The following is a 23,187-nucleotide window of genomic DNA, read 5'->3' as shown; positions in this document are numbered from 1 at the left end:
TATTTTCCTCACAGTGCTGGTTTCTCTGCTTATCTGGGATATTCTGGGTATGAGCCTACAGTTTAGAACCTTTTGAGCTCTTGGGTTTAGACAGTTCTCAGTGATGTGTGAAGGAATTTTGAATTGAATATTGTCCACAGGTGAATAGGGTTTACTTCTGGCTGAAGATATAGAACCTCAGTGACCCAGATAATAATATAGAAGTGACCTAAATGTTAGGAGCTTAGGCTGTGCAAATCCTGACTTCAGAACATTTAGTGCGACTTTGTATATTCAGACCTTCTATCATCCATTAGCGTAATACACTGATTATGGTGTTCCAGTGACTTGATTCTTGGGAGTAACATTTACTGCTACCAACCAAGGATTTTAAAAAATCCTTCCTGTGGGGAAGGATGCCCATGGGGAAATCTGAAGTTGTTCCCTGGGTTTTCCCCATTTGGTTTTGGGAAGTTTCCATGATTTTATATAATAACATATAACAATTTAGATTTTTCCATTTTCATTTTTGACATAATTTTGTCCCTTATTCTTTCTTTTTAGGGTCTACCTCTAAATTAACAAACAGTAGAAATTGTCTACTCCATTTAAAAAGCATTCTGAACAATTTAAGCTAAAAGGACACTTTGTTTCTTTTGGGTGGGTATCAAGAAAATTATATATATTTATAAAATTCTTTTCTGGCAAGGGTACTTAAAAGCATGTATTTGAAATTAAGGGTTTTTTGATAAATGGAGCTGTGCTTAACAAAATAGTCTTTTAAAAATTTTACAAAGGGAGTGTTTACTAAAAGCACAGGAAATTGGTGACAGGCAGAGTTTGTCTCTGATAAGAGAACAGATAGAGACCATAGAACAGAATAGATAATAGAAGATATAAGACAGTGGAATAATACCTCAGATTGGCCTTTTATGACCACTAAGCAGTACAGAAATATATAGTCCTTTGTGTGGAGAATAATTTAACTCCAAATATGATATAACTTCTTACCCTCTGTTGGGTTTTATTACACTAAGATCCTGACCCTTTTGGACATGAAAACCTTGTAACTATTTTGGTCAGTGTCATTTTACAAAGGGTTAGATACTTACAGTGAAGAAATACATTGGAGCTATTTTGGACCATATTGGTGCTTATTGTTTTGTGGATGTGTATCAGTGTATCTACCCATGGGGAAAATGGTACTGTACAATAAAAGCATACTATCACTCTAAGACACTGATGAAAGAAATTAAAGATGATACAAACAGATGGAGAGATATACCATGTTCTTGGATTGGAAGAATCAACATTGTGAAAATGACTATACTACCCAAAGCAATCTACAGATTCAGTGCAATCCCTATCAAACTACCAATGGCATTTTTCACAGAACTAGAACAAAAAATTTCACAATTTGTATGGAAACACAAAAGACCCCGAATAGCCAAAGCAATCTTGAGAAAGAAGAACAGAGCTGGAAGAATCAGGCTCCCTGACTTCAGACTATACTACAAAGCTACAGTAATCAAGACAGTATGGTACTGGCACAAAAAAAAGAAATATAGATCAATGGAACAGGATAGAAAGCCCAGAGATAAACCCATGCACATATGGTCACCTTAATTTTGATGAAGGAGGCAAGAATATACAATGGAGAAAAGACAGCCTCTTCAATAAGTGGTGCTGGGAAAACTGGACAGCTACATATAAAAGAATGAAATGAGAACACTCCCTAACACCATACACAAAAATAAACTCAAAATGGATTAAAGACATAAATGTAAGGCCAGACACTATCAAACTCTTAGAGGAAAACATAGGCAGAATACTCTATGACATAAATCACAGCAAGATCCTTTTTGACCCACCTCCTAGAGAAATGGAAATAAAAACAAAAATAAACAAATGGGACTAATGAAACTTAAAAGCTTTTGCACAGCAAAGGAAGCCATAAACAAGACGAAAAGACAACCCTCAGAATGGGAGAAAATATTTGCAAATGAAGCAATTGACAAAGGATTAATCTCCAAAATTTACAAGTAACTCATGCAGCTCAATATGAAAAAAACAAACAACCTAATCCAAAAATGGGGAGAAGACCTAAATAGACATTTCTCCAAAGAAGATATACAGATTGCCAACAAACACATGAAAGAATGCTCAACATCATTAATCATTAGAGAAACACAAATCAAAACTACAATGAAGTATCACCTCACACCAGTCAGAATGACCACCATCAAAAAATCTACAAACAATAAATGCTGGAGAGGGTGTGGAGAAAAGGGAACCCTGTTGCACTGTTGATGGGAATGTAAATTGTTACAGCCACTATAGAGAACAGTATGGAGGTTCCTTAAAAAACTACAAATAGAACTACCATATGACCCAGCAATCCCACTACTGGGCATATACCCAGAGAAAACCATAATTCAAGAAGAGTCATGTACCACAGTGTTCATTGAAGCTCTATGTACAATAGCCAGGACATGGAAGCAACCTAAGTGTCCATCAACAGATGAATGGATAAAGAAGATGTAGCACATATATATAATGGAATATTACTCAGCCATAAAAAGAAATGAAATTGCATTATTTGTAGTGAGGTCGATGGACCTAGAGTCTGTCATACAGAGTGAAGTAAAGTCAGAAAGAGAAAAACAAATACCGTATGCTAAACACATATATATGGAATCTAAAAAAAAAGAAAAAAAAGGTCATGAAGAACCTAGGGTCAGGATGGGAATAAAGATTCAGGCGTAGAGAATGGACTTGAGGACACGGGGAGGGGGAAGGGTAGCTGGGACAAAGTGAGAGAGTAGCATGGACATATATACACTACCAAATGTAAAACTGATAGCTAGTGGGAAGCAGCCGCATAGCACAGGGAGATCAGCTCGGTGCTTTGTGACCACCTAGAGGGGTGGGATAGGGAGGGTGGGAGGGAGGGAGATGCAAGAGGGAAGAGATATGGGGATATATGTATGTGTATAGCTGATTCACTTTGTTATAAAGCAGAAACTAACACACCGTTGTAAAGCAATTATACTCCAATAAAGATGTTTTAAAAAAAAAAGCATACTATCTTAGCTTAGCATTCATTTGGAATTTTTATACCTATGTTTTCTGCATTTGCCATTTAGATGTAAATTATTTGGCTTCAGTTCAAACCATTTAAATCAATTCTTACCATAATACACATGGCTTAAGATTCACGGGGGAGGGTGTTTATTTATTCATGCAAATTTTAAGATAGGAACTTCCAAAGATGTTTTAGGTTTGTGAAGATTAAAAAGTATGGTTCTATTTTCTCAACTTTTCATCCCTGTTAAAGGCCAGGAAATTTGCACCATTTTTTCCTCCATATTTTACTTTTCTACTCCTTACACAATATGAAATCAGAATTATTAGGCACAGTCACATTTGGGTATCCCCATGCTTATTAAAATTGGAGCCTTGGAATATTTTAAACACATAAACCGATTGTTGAGTTTGTTAAAGGGTTTTGTCAAAGTTAGAGATAGTTAGTTCATTGAATATTTTATGAATATTGCGTATACCTGCTGCATTCCAGGCACTGTTCTAGGTCCTGGTTATACAAAGATGAGCCAATCATGGTCACTGCCTTTAGGGAATTTGCTCAGAGGTGGAGAGAAATTGGTGAGCCTGTATTTATAATGCATCTGCCCAAGATGTAAGGGGAGTATGAGGAGGGACATGTAAATCAGACTGGAGGGTCTCTGAGGGCTTCTTAAGGAAGGTAATGCTTTATTCGTGATTTGAAATATAAGTAGGGGTTAGCAAGATGGAGAAGGAAGAAAGGGAGGGGAAGTATTTTCCAGGTGGAAGAATGTTTGTGTAGAGATGATTATTAACAAATTGGTCACATGATTTATAAGTATATGTGTATTTTTCATATCTTGCATTTCATATGGAAGAGGAAATCCATTTTCATCCCCAAAACTAAGAAATTAAAATTTAACTCATAAGTAAATTTTTTCTGCAATCTTTAAAAATACAGCAAAAGAAAATAAAAAGAAAAAAACACAGTGCATAATATATGTTAACATAGTACAGCAAGTGTGCCAAATTTTGTGTTTTGCAATAAATCCAACATTATAAAATAGGACAAAAATTGGAATTTTTAAAATGAAAGATTATTATAGATTCACCAACTCACTGGGATGAATATCTTTATGAAACAAAAATGCTATTAATAATTTTAAAAATACCCTTATGTTATTTATAAATTCAGTTTTTTGTTGGTTATATTTTCTTAAATCAAGGCATACCTGCTTTTGAAAAGTAGTAATATTTTGCTATGAATCTTACAGCTTAAGCCTTAATTTCTGTGGGTCTGGTATCATCATTTCTTAAGTAGAAAACAAATGTTCTATTAGATGATACCTTTAAGGGGCATAGAAATCCTCGGAACACTATCAGGAAAATAAAATTAATATCTCCCTTGTTTCATTTATGTGCCTTTTAATCAAGGCAGATTTCAAGGAGGAAGACAGATGTTTCTCCATTTTGTTTTTCTTTAAATGTACTACTTGGGATTTGAAGCTTCTGCACTTCTGTTTGTTTGGATTTTCTTTTTTTCATGGCTTAATCCCAAAAAATGGAATAAAAAATTTAGCGAAAGCTTCGTTGTTTGAAATTGCAGGGTGCTGCGAGACTTATTGCAAATCCCTGATGTCTCCCTGTCTGCCCTCAATTCTCCTATTTTTGGTAATAATGCAAGCAGTCATTTTAGAAAACTTTGCTTTGTTCATTTTACTGAGCCTCTTCCAGCACCATGTGCCTGAAGCAATAGCAGCCAGCCACAGCCAAGGTCCTAGGGCATAAACTCAGACTTCATCTTTCTCAAATGCTGCTACTTGAAATTTGCATAAACGTTGAAAAGAAAATTAAAGGGGCCCTCTATGCCTCCTCTTCACATATTTTAGGAACCCCAGCCATTCAAGGCATTAAAATGTCTTTTGAGTCATCAGTGGATGTAAAAGCACAAACAGATGCCATCCTGCAGACAGGGGGAGCAGGATATGAAAAAAATCATGTGAGCTGGACAACAGAGGCTTATTTGAAGAGGCTACAAAGCAACAAGTAATGCCAATTTAAAACGATTACATGTTAATGCAACAAGTGAAACACATTTGAAGGCTGCTCAGATTACACGGGCTGGGGTGCAGACTTAATTACTCATGTTAGAGATTCCTAAAACAAAGGGAGGCTTTTAAACCAGTGATATGTAGCTGGCATGATACTGAAAAGCCCTGGAAAACCTAGGTAAATGCCTAGAGGAAGTTTTAAGGACAGTTCCATTAAGTCTGGATATCTTGGGCCTGTCCCTAAATGTGCAAATTCCTTAGGCACTGGAACTGGTAAAAATCAATGACAGTTTATTCTGTTGTTTGCAGTATTTATATACAAATGAGGCTGATAAACTTTACTAGAACCTTGTCTGGACTGAGTTATACTTAGTGCTAAACAACAAATGTTTGTGTTGTATTTCTTAAAGGTTCTTTCTGGAGTGATTCTGAAATTGATATTGAGAGGGTCTGCTAAAGGTATACAGTAAAAACAATTTTTGTTTTACTCCTATTTATCTTAGAGTCATTTGGGTATGTCATTTTCTGTCTGTCCCTATTCCTAACTTCCCTAGATTGTGTGCACCATGAGAATAGGAATTGTTTGTTCTGTCCCTGTTTGATTTTCATGCAGTGCTTAGTAGAGGGCCATACTCCGAGTAGTTGTTCAACAAGTAGTAAAAGCACCATATTAAAACTGAATGACATTTTTGCTCATATATAGTGTTATTTTACCTTTCATGAATCACTTCTCCCTATGCTTGTAGTGCTATACCTTTTTTTTTTTTTTTTGAACAGTGAGTGACTGTTTTTTTGTAGTAGTTCAGGATATCTTTTACTAGACCTTTATTGGTGGCAACTGGGAAGAATTTATTCCATTTATTGATATGTCCTAAATTGCTTAGGGCTCTTCTATTTTTCCAGATTTCTCAGTTTGTTAAACTGGGATTTGACTGATATAACAAGTTCCTCTAAAGCCACTATTTATCATGGAATCAATTACAAATAATTTAAGTACCTACTATGTGAGCAGTCCTTTTTTGAGCTCTTACTATGTGTCAGGCATTTGTTCTAGGCTCTTTAAATGCATTAATTTAGTTCATTCTTGCCAGGGCTCTGAGAGAGATTATTTTGTACAAGAAGAAATGAAAGTACAAAGAGGATACAGAGATAGACAGTAAATGGTGGGGCTGGAATTCCAGCTGAGATCCTGATTTCAGCATTTATGCTTTCAATCACTAAACTATATTGCCTCAAATATACAGAAGAGAAGAAATGGTTTCTATCATCTAGGAACTTAAAAGTGTAAAAGCCGAGGGAGTTAGGAGACAGTACAGAATTAAATGCTAAATTGTGAGTTATGAGTGTTACAAGGGTAGGGGTTGGCCTGTGAGGACAGAACCGTCCAGGGGAAGCTTTGTGGGCCAGGCAGAAGGTGAGCTGGGCCTGGGAGGAAGGAGCAGAATTTAGATAGTAAAGGGGAAGTGGCAATCAGAGGAAGCTGAGATACTAGTGGAGGCAAGGAACTGAGTTCACAGTGGTCCGTGCAAGCAAGAGGCTGCGTTCAAAGCGGTTCGAGGTGAAATGCTGGGCGCATAATGTAGGCTGCGATCTTGAAGGCCAGGGTGAGGGCTTCGACTGGAAGAAGGAAGGAATGACTCGTCCCTGGAAGAAAAAGTGCCAAGCTTGGCTCTGTACCTACCGAAGGTACTGCATCCACCTCTCAACTGGTTCTTCTGAAGCCAAGCTGAGAATAAGTTCTGAAAACTGAGTAAGAACTGAAAGCCACTGCAGATTAGCGAGTGGTGGACTGACACTTGTAACATTGTCTTTCCTGGAGGTTAGATGGGATTAGAATAAAATCCTTACCGTTTGCGGGGGAGCTGAGAAGATGAGTGGCTTCGGCCTAGTCTAAAGTGGGGTGACTTGCATAAGCTTATATAAGAAAGGAAGAAAAGCCTTCACACACTGGAACATTTAACAGTCTTGACTTTTTTCAAACACAGATCTGGTTGTGTTGCTTTCCTTGCTTAGAGCAGCCCAGTAGTTCATGCTCACCCTTAGAGTAGAAGCTGTAATCTAACCCCTGCCTGCTTTCTTTGCTGTTTCCTATTACCCTCCCCATTGTTTAATAATTTCTAGCCATACAGACATGGAATACCAGTCTCATTCCATCTCCAGGCCTTTACGCTTGCTGTTTCCTCTGCTTGGGATCACTGTTTCCCCATATCTTCATGATTCTTATTCATTTAAGTCTTAGCTCAAAGGAAACCACCTGAGAGAGGCCTTTCCTAGTCACTTTATCTAAAGTAGGTCCCTACACCTCCAGCCTTCCTGATTACGTTGTATCCCATAACTGGGTTCTGTTTCCAATAGAATCTATCACTTACCACTGTGAGATAATAAATAAATTTACTTATTCATTATCTGTCTTTCCCTAGTAGAAATAAGGTTCATGAGGACAGGGGCTTTATTCTGTTAACCATGGTTTCCCTGACATCAGGGCCTGCACCTCACGTAGTAGATGCTCTGTAAGTACTTTTTTTTTTTTAAATGAATTTGGCTGCTCCCTGAGGCTTGTGGGATCTTAGTTCCCCGACCAGGGGTTGAACCCGTGCCCTCGGCAGTGAAAGTGTGGAGTCCTAACCCCTGGACCTCCAGGGAATTCCGTCTGTAAGTATGTTTCTGAGTATTGGAAGACTAGTCCCCAAATATGCAGTACAGAAAATGTGTGAAAATTGGAAATATTCTAGATATTGTGTCACATTGCCAAGTGATGGAGTGATGAAATTGGAATCCACTGCTTCTTTTTGTTTTTGCCCTTTTTGGGGGCAGGGGGCACGTACATATATGAGATTGATATTCGTCAGCCAGCATTTATTGAGTAACCTCTGTAGCTTAAGATGAAAATTCGGGAAAAAGTCACTCCTTTTTTGAGCGACCCGTTTCTCTGAGTCTATTAAAACATCAGTTTAATGTCTAACTGATATGATGGAACATTTCACTTTTTACTTTACAAATATAAAGCTGCTTTTAATTTTATTGTTAAATTTAAGTGTTTTACGTTGGGAAAAAAGTAAATTGAATTTTGAAATGAGATCTTTCCCAGCCTCACTGTCATGGTTTTTAGTTATCAAAGTTTTAACTTCTATATTTATGACAAATAATTACAGTATTCATTTAGAAATAACCTCTGAGCAAAGTTGTGAGTCTCAAATTTTACTTTTTTGTTGTTTTTGTTATTCATCCAGGCAATACATTGTCATCTAGATCATCCAAGCCTTCTGGTGGATTATATAGTCTTAGGGGATTCCTTAAAGTGGACCACCATGCCTTAGTACAGGTGTTGTGTCCAAGTGTGGCTCCTCCCAGTAGCAGCATCAGCATCACCTGGGAACTTGTTAGGCATGCACATTCCCAGGCCCTCTTTAGACTGACTCACTCAGAAACTGGGGTGGTGGAGTCCAGCAATCTGTGTTTTAACAAGCCCTCCAGATGATTCTGATACTAAAGTTTGAGAACCGTGGCTTAGTAAATGTTAAAGGTTCAAGGTAGCATGATCCTACGGATCAGCCAAATGGCATTAATTATTAGCCTTGTGAGCCTACCTCCTTTTTGGTCCCTGAATTTGATTGGTTCACTAAGGCTACGCTGTGAAGTTATTTTCTAGATTGATTGCCACATGTTGACTTTAGGTTGTTTGTATTTCTCTGTACCTGTCACTGTAATGATTTGCCGGGATGCTTAATAGGAACAGACTGTGATTTTTTTTTTTTTTTTGAACCCATGGCTTTCTGAGTCATGGGTGGCTGGCTTCTTTTGTCCTTCTGGATAGATTTCTCTAGGTACCAGGCATGCCATTCATCTACTTTTAATGAGGGAGTTGTCACTGTTGGATCACAGGGGATCCTTCAGCAGCATTTAGTTTACCCCAGTTTGGTTTACAGGTTGGGAAATTGAGCCCCCATGAGGTTGTGTTTTTCTTGCAGTAGTGCAGCTAGTTTGTGGTAGAGCCAGGGTTTCAGGACTCCTGACTCCCTCCACTGCCCCAGGATTCCTGCAAGGGGAGGCCAGAGCTGTGGCTTGCTCTGGGCTGCAGGGGGAGGACAGAGCTGTGGCTTGCTCTGGGCCTGCGGGACATTCCTTTCCTATTTAAAGAAAAAAGCAAATAGAAAAAAAGTCAGGAAGTTCTCATTGAAACTAATAAAAGTGTCTAAAGAGAATACAAAAATCAGTTTGAGAACTTTGGTATGGAGGAAATAACCTGACATTAACTGTTTTAATTATAGTTATTGCATTGGGCTTATCAGTGTGGGAAGAGGGAGCATTTGAGCCCTACAGGGAAGTGGGATATGGACAACAAGATGACCCTCTTCCTGAATATGCCTGCTCAGGCTGCAGCCTAGTGACTGCTTGTGTGATACCAATAGCTGTCATGGAGACGGGGCTGGACTCAGTAAGGCCCAGCAGTGTCACAGCTAGTGCTATGGAGGAATGCCCCATGAGGAGACCTCTTAACCTTCTTGGTCTTCACTTTCTAATTCGTGGGTATAATAATACCTATTTTGCCCATCTTGAGAAGAAAAATGTCAGATGGTGGGAAGCGTTGTATTACTGTAGTTAAGAGCACAGACTCTCTCATGAGATCCAGACTCCCTAGGTTCAAATTCTGGTTCTTTCACTCACTGTTGTGACAATAGGCGGGTCACTTATCCTTTCTGTGGGATGGGTTTAATGAAATTAACTACTTCATAGGGTTGTTGGGAAGACTGAAGTAGTCTGTGTAAAGGGCTTAGAACAATACCTGGTATTTAGTAAGTGCTATGTGTTAGCTGCTATTGTTATCACTAGTTTTTAAAAATATTATTACCTTAAGAGCTGAGATTTTTGTAAACATATTCTCAAAGGGTTTCATCACTTGATAACAGTACTGGGCAAATAGAAGGCTCTTATGCAGTAATTGTTAATGGAGGAGCTTTTCTAACATCCAGCTTGTGCCTGGGCCCCGCTGTGAGAAGAAGCTGGTTTTGATGCCCCGGAAGGGCAGACCTAGAGCCTCTGATATCGCAGTTTATTCATAGAGTGGTACGCACAGAGGAAACTCAAAAGTGGAGACTTCTCGGTTTTGCTTTCAGGTATTTATACTTGAACCATCCTAGGAGATGAAGATCTTAATAATCTTCTAGAAAAAGTTCATGGACTTCAATTTTGATTTTTATTGTTTGACAAAGTTTCTTTCTGTCTTGCAATTCCACTTGTTATTAGTATTCTTGATAAGCATTTTGGTGATGAAAATTCCAACTCTAAAAGCTAAACAATCAAGGTCCTGTAATTATCCAGCAAACGAGGCTTTGGGTGGCCTTCCTCCTCTTCTGGCTGAAATCAATGAAAGTTTCTACTATTGCTGTTTATTTCTGGGTAGTCTGCTTTTGGGAGGGATTAGGATGATGAAGTACCTTTTTATTAAAGGGACTAGGGTTCAAGAATTTGCGAATTATTGTTTTATTCATATATATAAAATTAACTTCTCATTTTCTTCGCTTTAATCCCTCCCCTCCTCCTCTACAATCTCTATTTGTAGTCTACTCCCCTCCCCATCTTTGTGTGAGCCCCTTAAAGTTAGAGATTATGTTTTATTCATTTCTCTATGAATTCCATTTCCCCTTTTTCCTCTGGATCCTACTGTAGTGTCTGGTACACACAAGGCTCTCAAATACAGTTTGTTGAATGAATATTATTGATGTTTCTGATTATTTCTTGAAATGGCCTGTTTTGAAACTTCACCTGAGGCTTAAGTAATTCATTAATATCATGGTGACCTAGTATCTACCCAGGTCTTCCTAAATATTCATTGATGAATCCTTACATTGCTCATCTGAAGTATCCAAATCCCAAGATGCTCATGGCATATCATGGATAGTATAGCTTTAATTTTCTTAGTATCATTGGGAAATAGGGATGTAACAGCCAGAGAGACAGAGGCACAGAGAATTAAGAGTATCATTCAGGACCACAGAACAGTTAATCGTGGGAAGAGACTCTTGGGATGAGCTTCTGTACTTCTATGACCGCAGGAGCCAAAAGATAAAAAGATGATTAAAACTCTAAAGGGAAGCCTAAATCAAATTGGATATGGGAATGAATGTTGACCTGGATTGGATGATGTTTCTCTGATGTCTGAGGGTTATGACTAGTGACTTATTTCTAATGTGTATTTGTTTTTGTTTTTAGCATTGCAATGTCGGGACGGCTATGAGCCCTGTGTAAATGAAGGAATATGTGTTACCTACCACAATGGTACAGGGTACTGCAAGTAAGTTTTTCTCTGTTTTTTTCCTTCTTTATGTATTTTATTTTTCCTCAATAGGAAATTGGACAAGATTTGGTAATACTACTCTATTTTTAATACTTCTGTGAAATGTTACTGGTTCTCTAACTTTTCTGATGTAGTTTTTGTGGGGGATGAGGATGTGGATGTCAGATAAATGGTTAATAAGAACTTACTGTCTTATCTTTTTCATCATGAAAAAGACTTTCAGTGAGTAGCTAGTTAAATATAGTGAGTGCATTCTTTTACATTTTTCAGTTTAAGGCAAAGCCTCAGAATCGCTTCTCAACGTGTTAGCTGTGATCTTGTTTTTAAGTCAAACCAAATAGATGTTAATTTTAATTCTGCCTACTGTAAGTAAATACTACAGCCATGTGAAACTTTTTTATCTAATATAAAAAATCAGTTCTGAAAGAGAGACTGAGAGAAGATGCACACATGCTTGTAGGGATGGGGTGGGGAGCAGGGGCTGTGGCTGAACGTCATTATATAGGTTTAAAAGAATAAGGATGAGGAGTAGATAGGACTAGGGGGTTTAGGCTAGTCCTCAGGAGCATTTCTTTTCTTTCTCTCTGATCATCCTCTAGTGTAGCCATACTTTTTGTTTGAGGAAACGTGTGAGGTAATCTCATAAAATCTCTAGGTTGCCTATGGATAATTTTTTTCCCTCTTCAACCTCAATTGAAAATATTTGATAGGAACATGTTTCCATTCTATTTCTTTAATGGAAAATAAGATTTGGTAATATGACATTTATCTTCTTTAACACTTTTATGGGATATATTTGTTCTTTGCTTTGGTAGAAGTATTTGCTTGCTAAGCATTAAAAAAATTATTAATTAATTTATTTATTTTGGGCTGCTGTGCACAGGCTTTCTCTAGTTGCGGCGAGCGGGGGCTACTCTTCGCTGCGGTGCGGGGGCTTCTCTTGTGGAGCACAGGCTCTAGGCACGTGGGCTTCAGTAGTTGTGGTGCGTGGACTCAGTAGTTGTGGCTCGCGGGCTCTAGAGCGCAGGCTCAGTAGTTGTGGTGCACAGGCTTAGTTGCTCCATGGCATATGGGATCTTCCCGGACACAGGGCTCAAACCTGTGTCCCCTGCATGGGCAGGCATATTCTTAACCACTGTGCCACCAGGGAAGTCCTTGATAAGCATTTGAAGTGAGTTTATCCAACATGGGTTTGTTTCTTTTCTGTATATTTAACTGAAAAACATAATTATAATAATGACATTTTTCCAATCAATTCTACTCTGAAAACAGGATCTAAGTTCTTTAATGTTATGAACAAGAATTTTCCAAGTCAGAAAAAATTTTCTTCACCAAAGTGAAAATATTTTAAGCTGTGATGACAGTAAAGCTTAACAATAGGTTGTTTGGATTGGAATAAATATAACACTGGAAGTGAAATTTTTTATGTAACTGATTATGGGCTGTTCACTTAGTTTTTCTAGCTGGGAAAAAAATCCAGCCGAAAACATGTGATATAGTCTCCTCTAAGAATGGAAACACAACGGGAGATAATAAGGAAAGGAACTTAGTACCTTAGAATTGGCCACTGAAATCTTGTTAATCTCTTTTTGGCATCTGGTGTCTTAGTTACTTGCTTTATTCTATTATTTATCTCTCTCGTGGTAGTTAATCCATTATACTATGATCATTTGTTGATGTGTTGGTTTCTCCCACTAGAGTGTGAAGTCCTGGTCTTGTGTGCTTTTGCACAGTTAATGCCTAGTACAGCGCCTGGTATGTAGCTAGCGCTCAACGATATGTTTCTTGAACCAAAAGTGCTCAGTAGATATCATTCACATGTCTTTAAATCTGTTTGTCTTAAATAAGTAGAAACTGGTCCTTTCCTCTGAGAATTTTGTTGGCTTCATGTAGCATTCAGGATGGTAGTACTATACAGAGAGGCAATTTAGTTCTATTTAGAGATAATTCAACTTGGTGACTTATGTAGGGAGAATTTCAAATACGTTCTAAGTGTTGGCCTACATATTTGTGGTCTGACATGGGGAAAGAGGGCTGTAGAGGAGACCAGTCTCTGAGCACTTACCAGGAATGGACACTAAGGGTCATTTTGGGGAGAAAAGAGATGTGTGAGCTGTTAGTCTCAGACTCTGCAGCCAAGGTGAGAGAGACAAAGATGACCCTAGTTTTTGGAAGAAGCATTGCTAGGAAACAGGGAACCCACTTTGTGATTGACAAAAATGGAGCTGCCTGAATTCTGTCCCTGGATACTTGTTAATTATTGATGGGGTGGGTTGCTTATGGATATAGTTCTGGATTTAGTCCTGGACATCCCTTAGATGTCTTCCAACACTGTTGTGAGGGAAACAAGCTTCTAGAGAAAAGGAGAGTAAGGGAATAAAATGGGCAAGGCCATCTTTTCGGGAGACCGATGTGAACAACAAAACTTGTAAAAAGAGAATGTTTCTCTACTTCAATAAAAGTAATGTTAGCATCTTCAGGAGTATCAATGTCAACATAAGTGGACACAGGAAAAGCAAGAACAATATCAGGGAAGCCAAATCAGTCGTCCTACAGTTCCATGCCAGCTAACCTCCACAAAACGTTAAGAAAAATTTAAGTAAAAATAACATTTATTTAGCAGACCTTTCAGTATATCTTCACCAGCTTTGCTTTTTTTCCCTGGGGAAAGAAGTTACTCCAGCTTGCTCAGTAAATACTATTTTCACAAAATGGTAATAAATATTAGAACACTTAGAAGGTTTATAAAAATTACATCAGATATGCAGGACATATGATTGTCTTTTTATTCGTGAGATTGCTTAGTGGATTAGGAAAAGAAAGCTGAGGCCAAATTTTTTTACTGGGGTGGGTGGGTAGGAGTTAATGGAAAATGTTTTAAAGTAGAATGTATCTGACTGTCTCTTTAAAGAGCATAATGTTATTGATTCAGCTAAATTATAATGGTTGTTTATGGAAGTTATAGAAATCCTTGATAAGATCACATTGACAGATGAGGATAAGTACTTTTAAAGGTTAGTTTTGTACACAGCTCAACTGTTTTTTCTAACTGTTAAGAGTCTAAGTACTCTATCAGTCTGTGATTAGATTGGGAGCCAGACAAGGAGAAACGGTGTAATCTTGCATAAAACTCAATTCTTGCTCCTAAATAGTTGTTGTCATATCTTAATAAAGCCCTCCCACTACAGAGAGATAAGGCATTTCATTCTCTCGCTTGTCCTACTGGGAGATGTAAATATATAATTAAATTTGGCTGTCATTAATCACTTTCAAGTTGTTTTCTCAGGCTTTCAGATATAAACCATTCCAAATCCCACTTTGATTAAAAATCGTGGGCAACTCAAGTTCACTAGAATGTTGCGGGTGGGTGAGGTTATGATTTGTAAAATTCACAAAATGTGTATTTTTAAGGACGCATTTATCATAGTTATTTAAAGTCCTTGTTTGCCAGTTCTTTAACATCTGGGTTGTCTTTGGATGTGTTTCCATAAACAGCTCTTTAACTCGACTGTGGGTACAGTTTCCCTTTACTTCATGTTTATGGTAGTTTTTATTGTTTTCTGGACATTGTGAGTGATGCATTTTAAACTTTATCTTCTGTTAAAGAATGTTACTGGAAGATCACCTTGATGCTATTTGGGCTGTGCTATGGGGGGTCTGTTTTGCTTTTAGTCTGGTGGTGCGTCTTGGTCTAGACTTGGGCTCTAGGTATAATCCTTACTCCCGAGGTATGACCCCTCAGTGGGTTCAGTGGAAAGCGTGAGGTTTTTACCATATTCTGGGGTGTATCCCAAGCCCCTCTAATTTGGTAGGATTTAAAGTAAAACCTCTGACTCCCCAGAACCATGCTCAGCTTTTCAACCTTCCAGCTCTTGCTTTCCACTGTGTTCCTAAATATCATCTTGTTGTGGAGTTATATTACATATTTTAGGGCTACCTCCTCTGTGGTTCTGTTTTTTCCAGGATTTCTCCTCCTCAAATTTCAGCTGCTTTGACAATTCTAGACACCTTTGACTCTTTAGCTCAGTAAGACTTGCATTCTCTGCTTGCCTTCTGTTTCTCTTGTGCTTCATGAACTGGGGAATACCTTCAGGGAAAAAGGTGTATAAATGCATGTTTCATATACGTAGTTTGTTTTTTCCTTCGAGGCTCATATCCCTTCTAATTTCTGCCCGCTTTGATTGCTCTCTGGTACCTTTAATATTTTGTCTGGAGTTTATAATTATTATGAACGGGTGAGTTGATCTAAGTTACTCTGCCATTACTTTTAATGGTAAGAATTATAATATTAAAGGAGTCTTTCAAAGTTTTCTATGTACCACTTAGGAGGTAACTAGCACAATATTTGTTAAACAATGGAAAGTCACCATGAGCTATATAGGCTCCTGTGGATGGGTGATTGCATTTGAGAATCTCTACTTTTTGCCAGAGTATCTAACTAGAAACTACATTTTAAAGTAAATTATTATAAATAGAAAATGTTATAAAATATAACTGTGTCACATTTTACCTAAAATTTATCTATTAACTATAAGAAACGTTAAACTTTAACAACTAACAATTTTCCTTGCCAGGATTAGAGAGTAGTGTTGGTGGTCCAGGCCTCCAAAAGCCATCCAAGAAAACTGGAGCCATTGCCTTCTTTGTCCTCTTGATAAGTTTCTTTAGAGTTGCGAGAGAATAGAGATACTCAGAATCTTCCAGAGCCTTGCTTATAGTAGAGGATGCATTATCAATGTTTGTGTTGTGGCCATACTGCCCTAGAAAGGCATTTTCAAAAGTCATGACTGACTCAGCATTTTCCCCTTTCACTCACCTTGTTGGTGAGTGCTGTTCAGGGGCAGTATCAGATCAAAGAAATGCACTGGGAAAAATATCAACTGTTAAATCACATTCTCTTTTTCTGCTGAAACTGGTTCTGCCAGCAAGGTTCCTTCAGTTGAGATAAATAATACTTTAAGGCAATAGTTCAAAAATCAAAATTAATGCAGAAATTATGATTAAAAATATCCAAATTTTTAAAAAAGATAAAATCAGTACTGCTGATTTTTTTCTTTTGTGCCAGACTCCTGTATGGTTCAGTCTGGCACTGGTGAGTGGATTAAGACATCTGGAAGAGCCCTGCTTGGTGACATGGAGAGGACAGGTTTCTATGCCAGATAGACTTGAATTTGAGCCCTAAATCCTGTCAGTAATTGGATCTTTGGCAAGCTGAGGAATATTATGCTAGCTAATATTTATTAAGCACTTATTACATACTGGGCTGTGTGCTCAACTAAGCTCTTTACAGGTATTATTTTAGTCCTCATGTAAGGTAGAGAGTCTTGATATCCCTGTTTTACCAATGAGTGTATGGAAACTCAGGGAGGTTAAATAATTTGCCCAAGATTACGTAACTCTTAAGTATCTGACCTGAGATGTGCTCTTTGAAAGTGTGCTTTTGCTCTGAGTCTCAGTTTGCTTATTAGTAAAATGGGACAAAATTACCTATTTTAAAGTGGTATTTCAAACAGGACCTTCTGAAAAGGAAGTATGGAACATTTGAAAGTATATAAAAGGTAGCTTTTCAGATCAGGATTATGATTAAAATTCTATATATAGTTCCTGATTTTAAAGTAGAGACATAGGTAGACTTGGGCAGCTCATAATACTATATAATACTAGAGTATCGAACTTGCTTGTAGCTACATGAGTGTACATAAGCCAGGCTTGCCTAATGCTGCGATTCTGAGAAGTGGCCTTGCACTTGAAAGTTCAGTGCAATTAATGCAGATGAAATATAAGAAGAGAGCAGTGAAGGTGGGGGTAGAGGATATTGTGTACTAAAATGCTTTTTAGTAGAGAAAACTAAACTTAAAAACTTGAAACGTCTCCCTTCTTTTTCCTAATGGAAGATGAGCAAGTCCAGGCAGATTTTATGCACCTGTGAAACTGAGACAGGTTAAATTCTACAACTTCTGATAAATGGTGCTGCCAGCACAGAAGTCACAGGTTGTTAAACATAGTGCCTTATACTTGTATTGCGAGTTATAGATGTATAGATAGATGTATGTCCTGTGAGGCTTTCCTTGTTTAGGACTTGGGGTCTGGACCCTTTAACAGTACTAAGCTATTCTTCTTATTAACACTTATGTCCTTGAAAACGCCTTTAACAAATATATTGTGTCCCTGAGGAATTTTTCATAAAGGAAGTCTTGATGAATAGCTTCTTATCAGTATATAACAACAGAATTCTCATGTTCTTTTCAGCTGATTTTTATTCTTTAGGTTGGAAACTTTATAAACTTCAGTGTTAGGTAGAGAAGTAGGAGAAGGTGGTTCTTAGGCTCTGCCTGTATCCTTTTGCCTGTCTTGGGTCACTGCCAGTAAGTTAAATCAACTAATTTTGGCCTGCAAACCTGGCATGAATAGATAGGAGTTTAGCTAGGCTTCTTTCAACACCCTCCCCAGGTTAACCATAATCCTAAGTGAAATTTCGTTCTCATTGTTCCATTGTGGCATGTCAGCACCATTAATTTCGTATAGTAATTCCTTTATCCCCTTTTTTCTTGTGACTAAGCAGGATGAGAAACATTTCTCTTTCTCGATCTGGAGTAATTAATTAAATCCTTCATTTAAAATTTGGCTATCTGTCTTTCATCAAGGCTAGCAAGATTGAATATAAAGGGGTTGAAGAAGTCAGAATGTGATAAAAATGTAATTATCTAAAAATTTCCAAGTGCTTTTTTCTCTGTTAAGCTAGCATAAATGTGTGGGCGTGATGGGGGTTTTCATTAAGTCCTCTTCTCAGCATCCTGTTGCTAGGAATTTTGTGGGTAGAAATGAAGTTTAGTGTTTCTTCCACCCCATCATGTGAGAGTGTGTGTGTGTGTGTTTTGTGTTCTGTTTGAGTGTGTTTGTGTGTGTTATGTGAGTGTTTTGTTTTCATATTTGTCTTAGTTGTGTTTTATTTTACATCTCGATGTAAGGTATTTTACAGTTTGTCTGGGGCTTCCCAAAGTTTTCTATATCCTATTTATCCATCCTCAATAATCTTCACTAGCACTTCATCCTCTGTGTCCAAAAATGCATTACTGACTCTTATACTGATGCCTTCAGCCTTCCCTTATTAATGCAGTTATCTTCTGTTTAAAATGTTCTTCTCCTAAACAATCTCCTACTTGGACGTTTATGAAAAGGTCTTTATGAAAAGAAAGTGAAAGCAAAGACTAATAAAGGCATTATTTAAGTAACAGGTGGTATTACTCAGGAAACACATCCAAATGGAACATTATATCCATTTCTTTTCTTCATATAAGTATGAGGAGAAGGTAGGTGTTAATAAGAAAAGAGCGTGATTAGACCTTATGTAGAATAGTAGCATTTAGGGTACTTGAGTCTGTATAGATTCAGTAACTTTCCTGCAGTTACTATATGTATAGTCCCGTATCCTGAACTCTGAAAGTAAGACTCTGAGGCACTTTAGGATCCTCACTCTTTGTCTTGGTCTGCACAGACCAGGTGGCTTAACCAACAGACATTTATTTTCACAGTTCTGGAGGCTGGGAAGTCCAAGATCAAGGAGCTGGCTTACTTGGTTCCCTGTGAGGACCTGCTTCCTGCTTTGTAGATGGCCACCTCCTCACTATATCCTCACATGGTAGGGAAAGAAAGCTCTGGTCCCTTGTCTCCTTTTAAGGGCACTAATTCCATCATGAGGACCCCACCCTCATGATTTCATCTACCTAATTTTTTCCCAAAGGCCTCAGCTCCAAATATCATCATACTGGGGATGTTGGTTTCAACATAAGAATTTTGAGGGGGCACACTCAGTCCATAGCACTCTTCAAAGGAAAGTTTAATATTCATCAAACTGCTGTTTATTGAGCTGGCTACTATGATTGAGCACTGTGCTGGGTGTTGTGAACAGACATAAAGGCCGAGAGGAGGCCTGTGCTGTCTGACTTTCTTATTCACAAGTACCTGTACTGGGAGTGTCTGCTAATAAATGTTGTGTTTTTCCTGAGTAAGACATGGTGGCAGTCCTCTGATGTCTTGCCAGCTTGTTGGTGAGATGAGGCATATATATGTGTGTGTGTGTGTGTGTGTGTGTGTGTGCACACACACACACACACACACACATACAGTCTATTACTGCCCAATGGAGCAGCACAGATGATAAGAACTATGGAGATTCAGACAAGGGAATGACTACTATGGGACAGAAGACTACAATCGGGATTTTTTTGTGGTTCACTTAGAATCTGAGAATATTGACTGTGTCTTAGGAGATGGATAGGTAGAAGGCTGGAAGTAGAGAGACTGAGGGGACTAGAGAGCTATTATTAACTGGAATAATTGTTACCAATGTCTTCATCATTTTTTTCCTTAATGACATAGTTTTAAAACTTTTCTACATCTTGGGTGTTCCCTTCTGTCTATACTTCAGTTTGTGTGAGGTTTTACTAAACTGGTATGTGGATCAATCTGTTTCACAGTGTTAGATAGCTGATTTAAAAAATCATTCCTTTAGCACATGCTGGCTTGAATGCTTGAAGATAGACTGTCTAGAGTTAGGGGTGAGTGGGGAGACTGGGGACGAGAAGAGAGGGCAGCTGGGAGCAGTCATCTGTCCTCCCCTCCCCTTTTTGGCCTTGACCGTTGAGTCTTGTGCTGCTTCCAGAGCAGAGTGACTAGGTTGGCCTGTGGACACCATTTACAGGGAAACTCAGAATTCAAGAATCTCTGAGGCAAGAAAAACAATGGGTTGGGATAGGAGGAGTGATGGAAAAACAGAGACACCAGGAAAAGGATCGGTCTTCATGTAAGGCATAGCGCATTGTTATAGCTGAGAATTTAGGTGTTCCCACCTCAGATCTCTTCTGTCCAGCATATTATTGGCCTGATCCAGTTCAGTTCAGGGATCCAGAGTAAGCAAGCATCTGTTAGCCACATCTCTGGTTACCCCAAATTAGCTCATGTCCTTTACTGCTTGTTTCCTCTGATTATATAGTACATATCCAAACCCTCAATTATCCAGAATAAACCAGGGATGCCTATTCTATGTGGAAAACATTTGACAGTGGTTATGAGTTTTTACCTTGACCATGGTAGTGCCTTAGCCATTTAACCACCTGTCCCTTTAAAATTTTGAAATGCTGGGGTTCTTATTGTGTAAGCCAGAGACATCTCCTTGGGTAGTTATTTTACTGGGTAACTTGCCCCTTCTGAAACCTCACTCAGCCTGAAAAGTACCTCGGGAGCCTCTTTGGCTTTAATTTTTCTTAGTCCCATTTGTATATAATATTTTTGATGTCTGATTTTCTGTCTCATGTTGTTAAAACTCATGGCCTTGAATTTCTGCGTCACTCTTAAAAAAGTGGACAGAGCTTGATGACTAATGAAAAGTTGACTCATTTCCTTCCGGCAAAGGTTGACACTGACAGTCAGAGTTTATAATTAGTCTTCAGAGAAGCATACTCTCTAATTATCGGATATCACCTATTCTTTCCTAAATTTTATAAGAATTAATGAGAACATCTTGAGCTGGGGAAATGAGTAAGACAGGTACTTATGCTGTGTTGAGAGGATATATAAAAATTGTATCTGGAAAAAGGTCCTACATGAATTTAATTAAGTGATTGATTCCCTGCAAGTTTAAATTTGGTACATCTCTTCCCAGACACACACATTGGTCATTTTTAGTCTTGTGAAATTTTTCGGTAGGCCTGATTCCATAAAGGGACTGCAATGTCTACCACCATTCTGTGCTGAAGAAAACAGGCTCTCATGTTGGCCAGATGTCTTGGGGAAGATGGTAAGGATTTTCCCTTTTAGGCTCAGGGTTCCTCGTTATTCTCCATATCTTGTTTAAATACATCACTCTTTCTCTTTTGCTTATTCTTTGCTTCCTTATGCTTCCTGTGAGGGGTTAGCTGAAAGTGTGAGTTGTACAACAGTTCACTTACACAAGTATGTATTGAACTCTCTGTGCACTTAGAAGGATGATAGTTGGGCAGTGTGAAGGATATAAAAGAAGAGACACAGGCCAATTCTTGCCCCAGGGAGCCCCTGCTTGGAGTGGGTTGATGGTTGAGACATACACAACCACTGACCCCAAGCATTACCGTCAGCAAGCATCATTACATTCTCGGGCAATATTGCTGACGGAATTCAACAGCCAAAATTGTAGAGTCATCATACTTAGGAGGTGGAAGGGATTTTGTTGAGCACCTTTCCCACTCATCTTGTTTTATATGTGAGGCTTAATATAGCCAAGTGACTTATCCTGTATTACATAACTGATTAGAATGTAGAGTGGGACTAAAAGCTGTTTCTCAGTCCCCATTAGGTGACCTAAAGATTCAGTGCTATTTCTTTTCATTTTTGGTACCAACCCTCAAGGAACATATAGGGAGAAGGGGAGGAGAGAAGGAGAGAGGAAAGCAGAATTAAAAACAAACAATTTAGGGCTTTTATGAGGCAGTTTGAAAGACCAAGAATTTTAACTCTAGCTATACATTTTATTTTTTAACATTCCATGAAACAAAAACAATGTGGAAATTCTTTTGCATTCCTTCTAAAGGAGGTCTTTAATCCTCCTAAGGGATATTAATATCCAAGGGGGTTGTAGAACATACCTAATGGAATCATACAATTTTAGAGTTAAAGGGAATATTAGAGATTATTTGGCCTAGCATCTTGTTTTAGTACATGAGGAGGCTGAGGCTCAGAGAAGTAAAGTGGCCAGTTCAAGGTTCACATCTGGTGGAAGAGCCAGGGCTGATCTAGAGGAAAGGTCTGTGGGGAGCCACTCAATCAAAAGCTCTGAGAACATGCTAAAGTCTTGGGTGAGAGTTTTTGTAAAACAATATACTAGTTATCTTTTTATTCTTTTTTTAAAATAAATGTATTTACTTATTTATTTATTTATGTCTGCGTTGAGTCTTTGTTGCTGCACGCGGGCTTCTCATGGCAGTGGCTTCTCTTGTTGCAGAGCACGGGCTTCAGGCACGTGGGCTTGGCTTCGTAGTTGTGGCTCGCGGGCTCTAGAGTGCAGGCTCAGTAGTTGTGGCACATGGGCTTAGTTATTCTGTGGCACGTGGGATCTTCCCAGACCAGGGCTCAAACCTGTGTCCCCTGCATTGGCAGGGGGATTCCCAACCACTGCACCACCAGGGAAACCCAATATCTTATTCAGATAAAAAACAAACTCATAACTACATAGCTATCTATCTATCTATCTGTCTATCTATCCATCCATCCATCCTTAGGTATGCTGTAAGTACATCTCACCTACCAGTAGACATGGGTTTTTTAAGCAGAATGGTGCAGGAGAATGTAGCCACATCAGGCATGGCTTTGCCTTGACTCAGTTTAGTAAGTGAAGTGCCTCTCAGGATGAATTTATCTTCACTTTGTGTGAACTTGAGTGCATACTTTCAGGATTCTTGCTTGATATTCAGTTTCTTTGGTTTGGAAGGCCACAAATCATTGTAATATCTTAGATTTTTTTGACCCTTTGGGCCATGGTCCCATCTTTTAAAGGAAGTAGCAGCCCATTTTTTTTTTTTTTTTTTTTGCGGTACGCGGGCCTCTCACTGTTGTGGCCTCTCCCATTGCGGGGCACAGGCTCCGGACGCGCAGGTTTAGCGGCCATGGCTCACGGGCCTAGCCGCTCCGCGGCATGCGGGATCTTCCCGGACCGGGGCACGAACCCGTGTCCCCTGCATCGGCAGGCGGACTCTTAACCACTGTGCCACCGGGGAAGCCCACGGCCCATCTTTTAAAGGAAGTAGTGGTTTTTGTCTTGAGTCACCA

The 23,187-nt window shown here is 38.7% G+C and overlaps 1 protein-coding gene across 1 annotated transcript in view; it reads left to right on the top strand.

Moving 5' to 3' along the window:
- Window positions 1–23,187, top strand: part of NOTCH2 (notch receptor 2) — a gene marked incomplete at both ends in the record, with an annotated part of 177,456 nt that overhangs the window by 43,483 nt on the left and 110,786 nt on the right. Inside the window, 1 exon segment of the mRNA XM_079696531.1 lies at window positions 11,304–11,385. Within this exon segment, the coding sequence (XP_079552657.1) occupies window positions 11,304–11,385 (82 nt within the window).

Source organism: Hyperoodon ampullatus (assembly GCF_949752795.1).
Source record: "Hyperoodon ampullatus genome assembly, chromosome: 2".
In the NCBI taxonomy this organism is placed as follows: domain Eukaryota; kingdom Metazoa; phylum Chordata; class Mammalia; order Artiodactyla; family Ziphiidae; genus Hyperoodon; species Hyperoodon ampullatus.
This window is presented reverse-complemented; position numbering and strand designations above follow the sequence as displayed.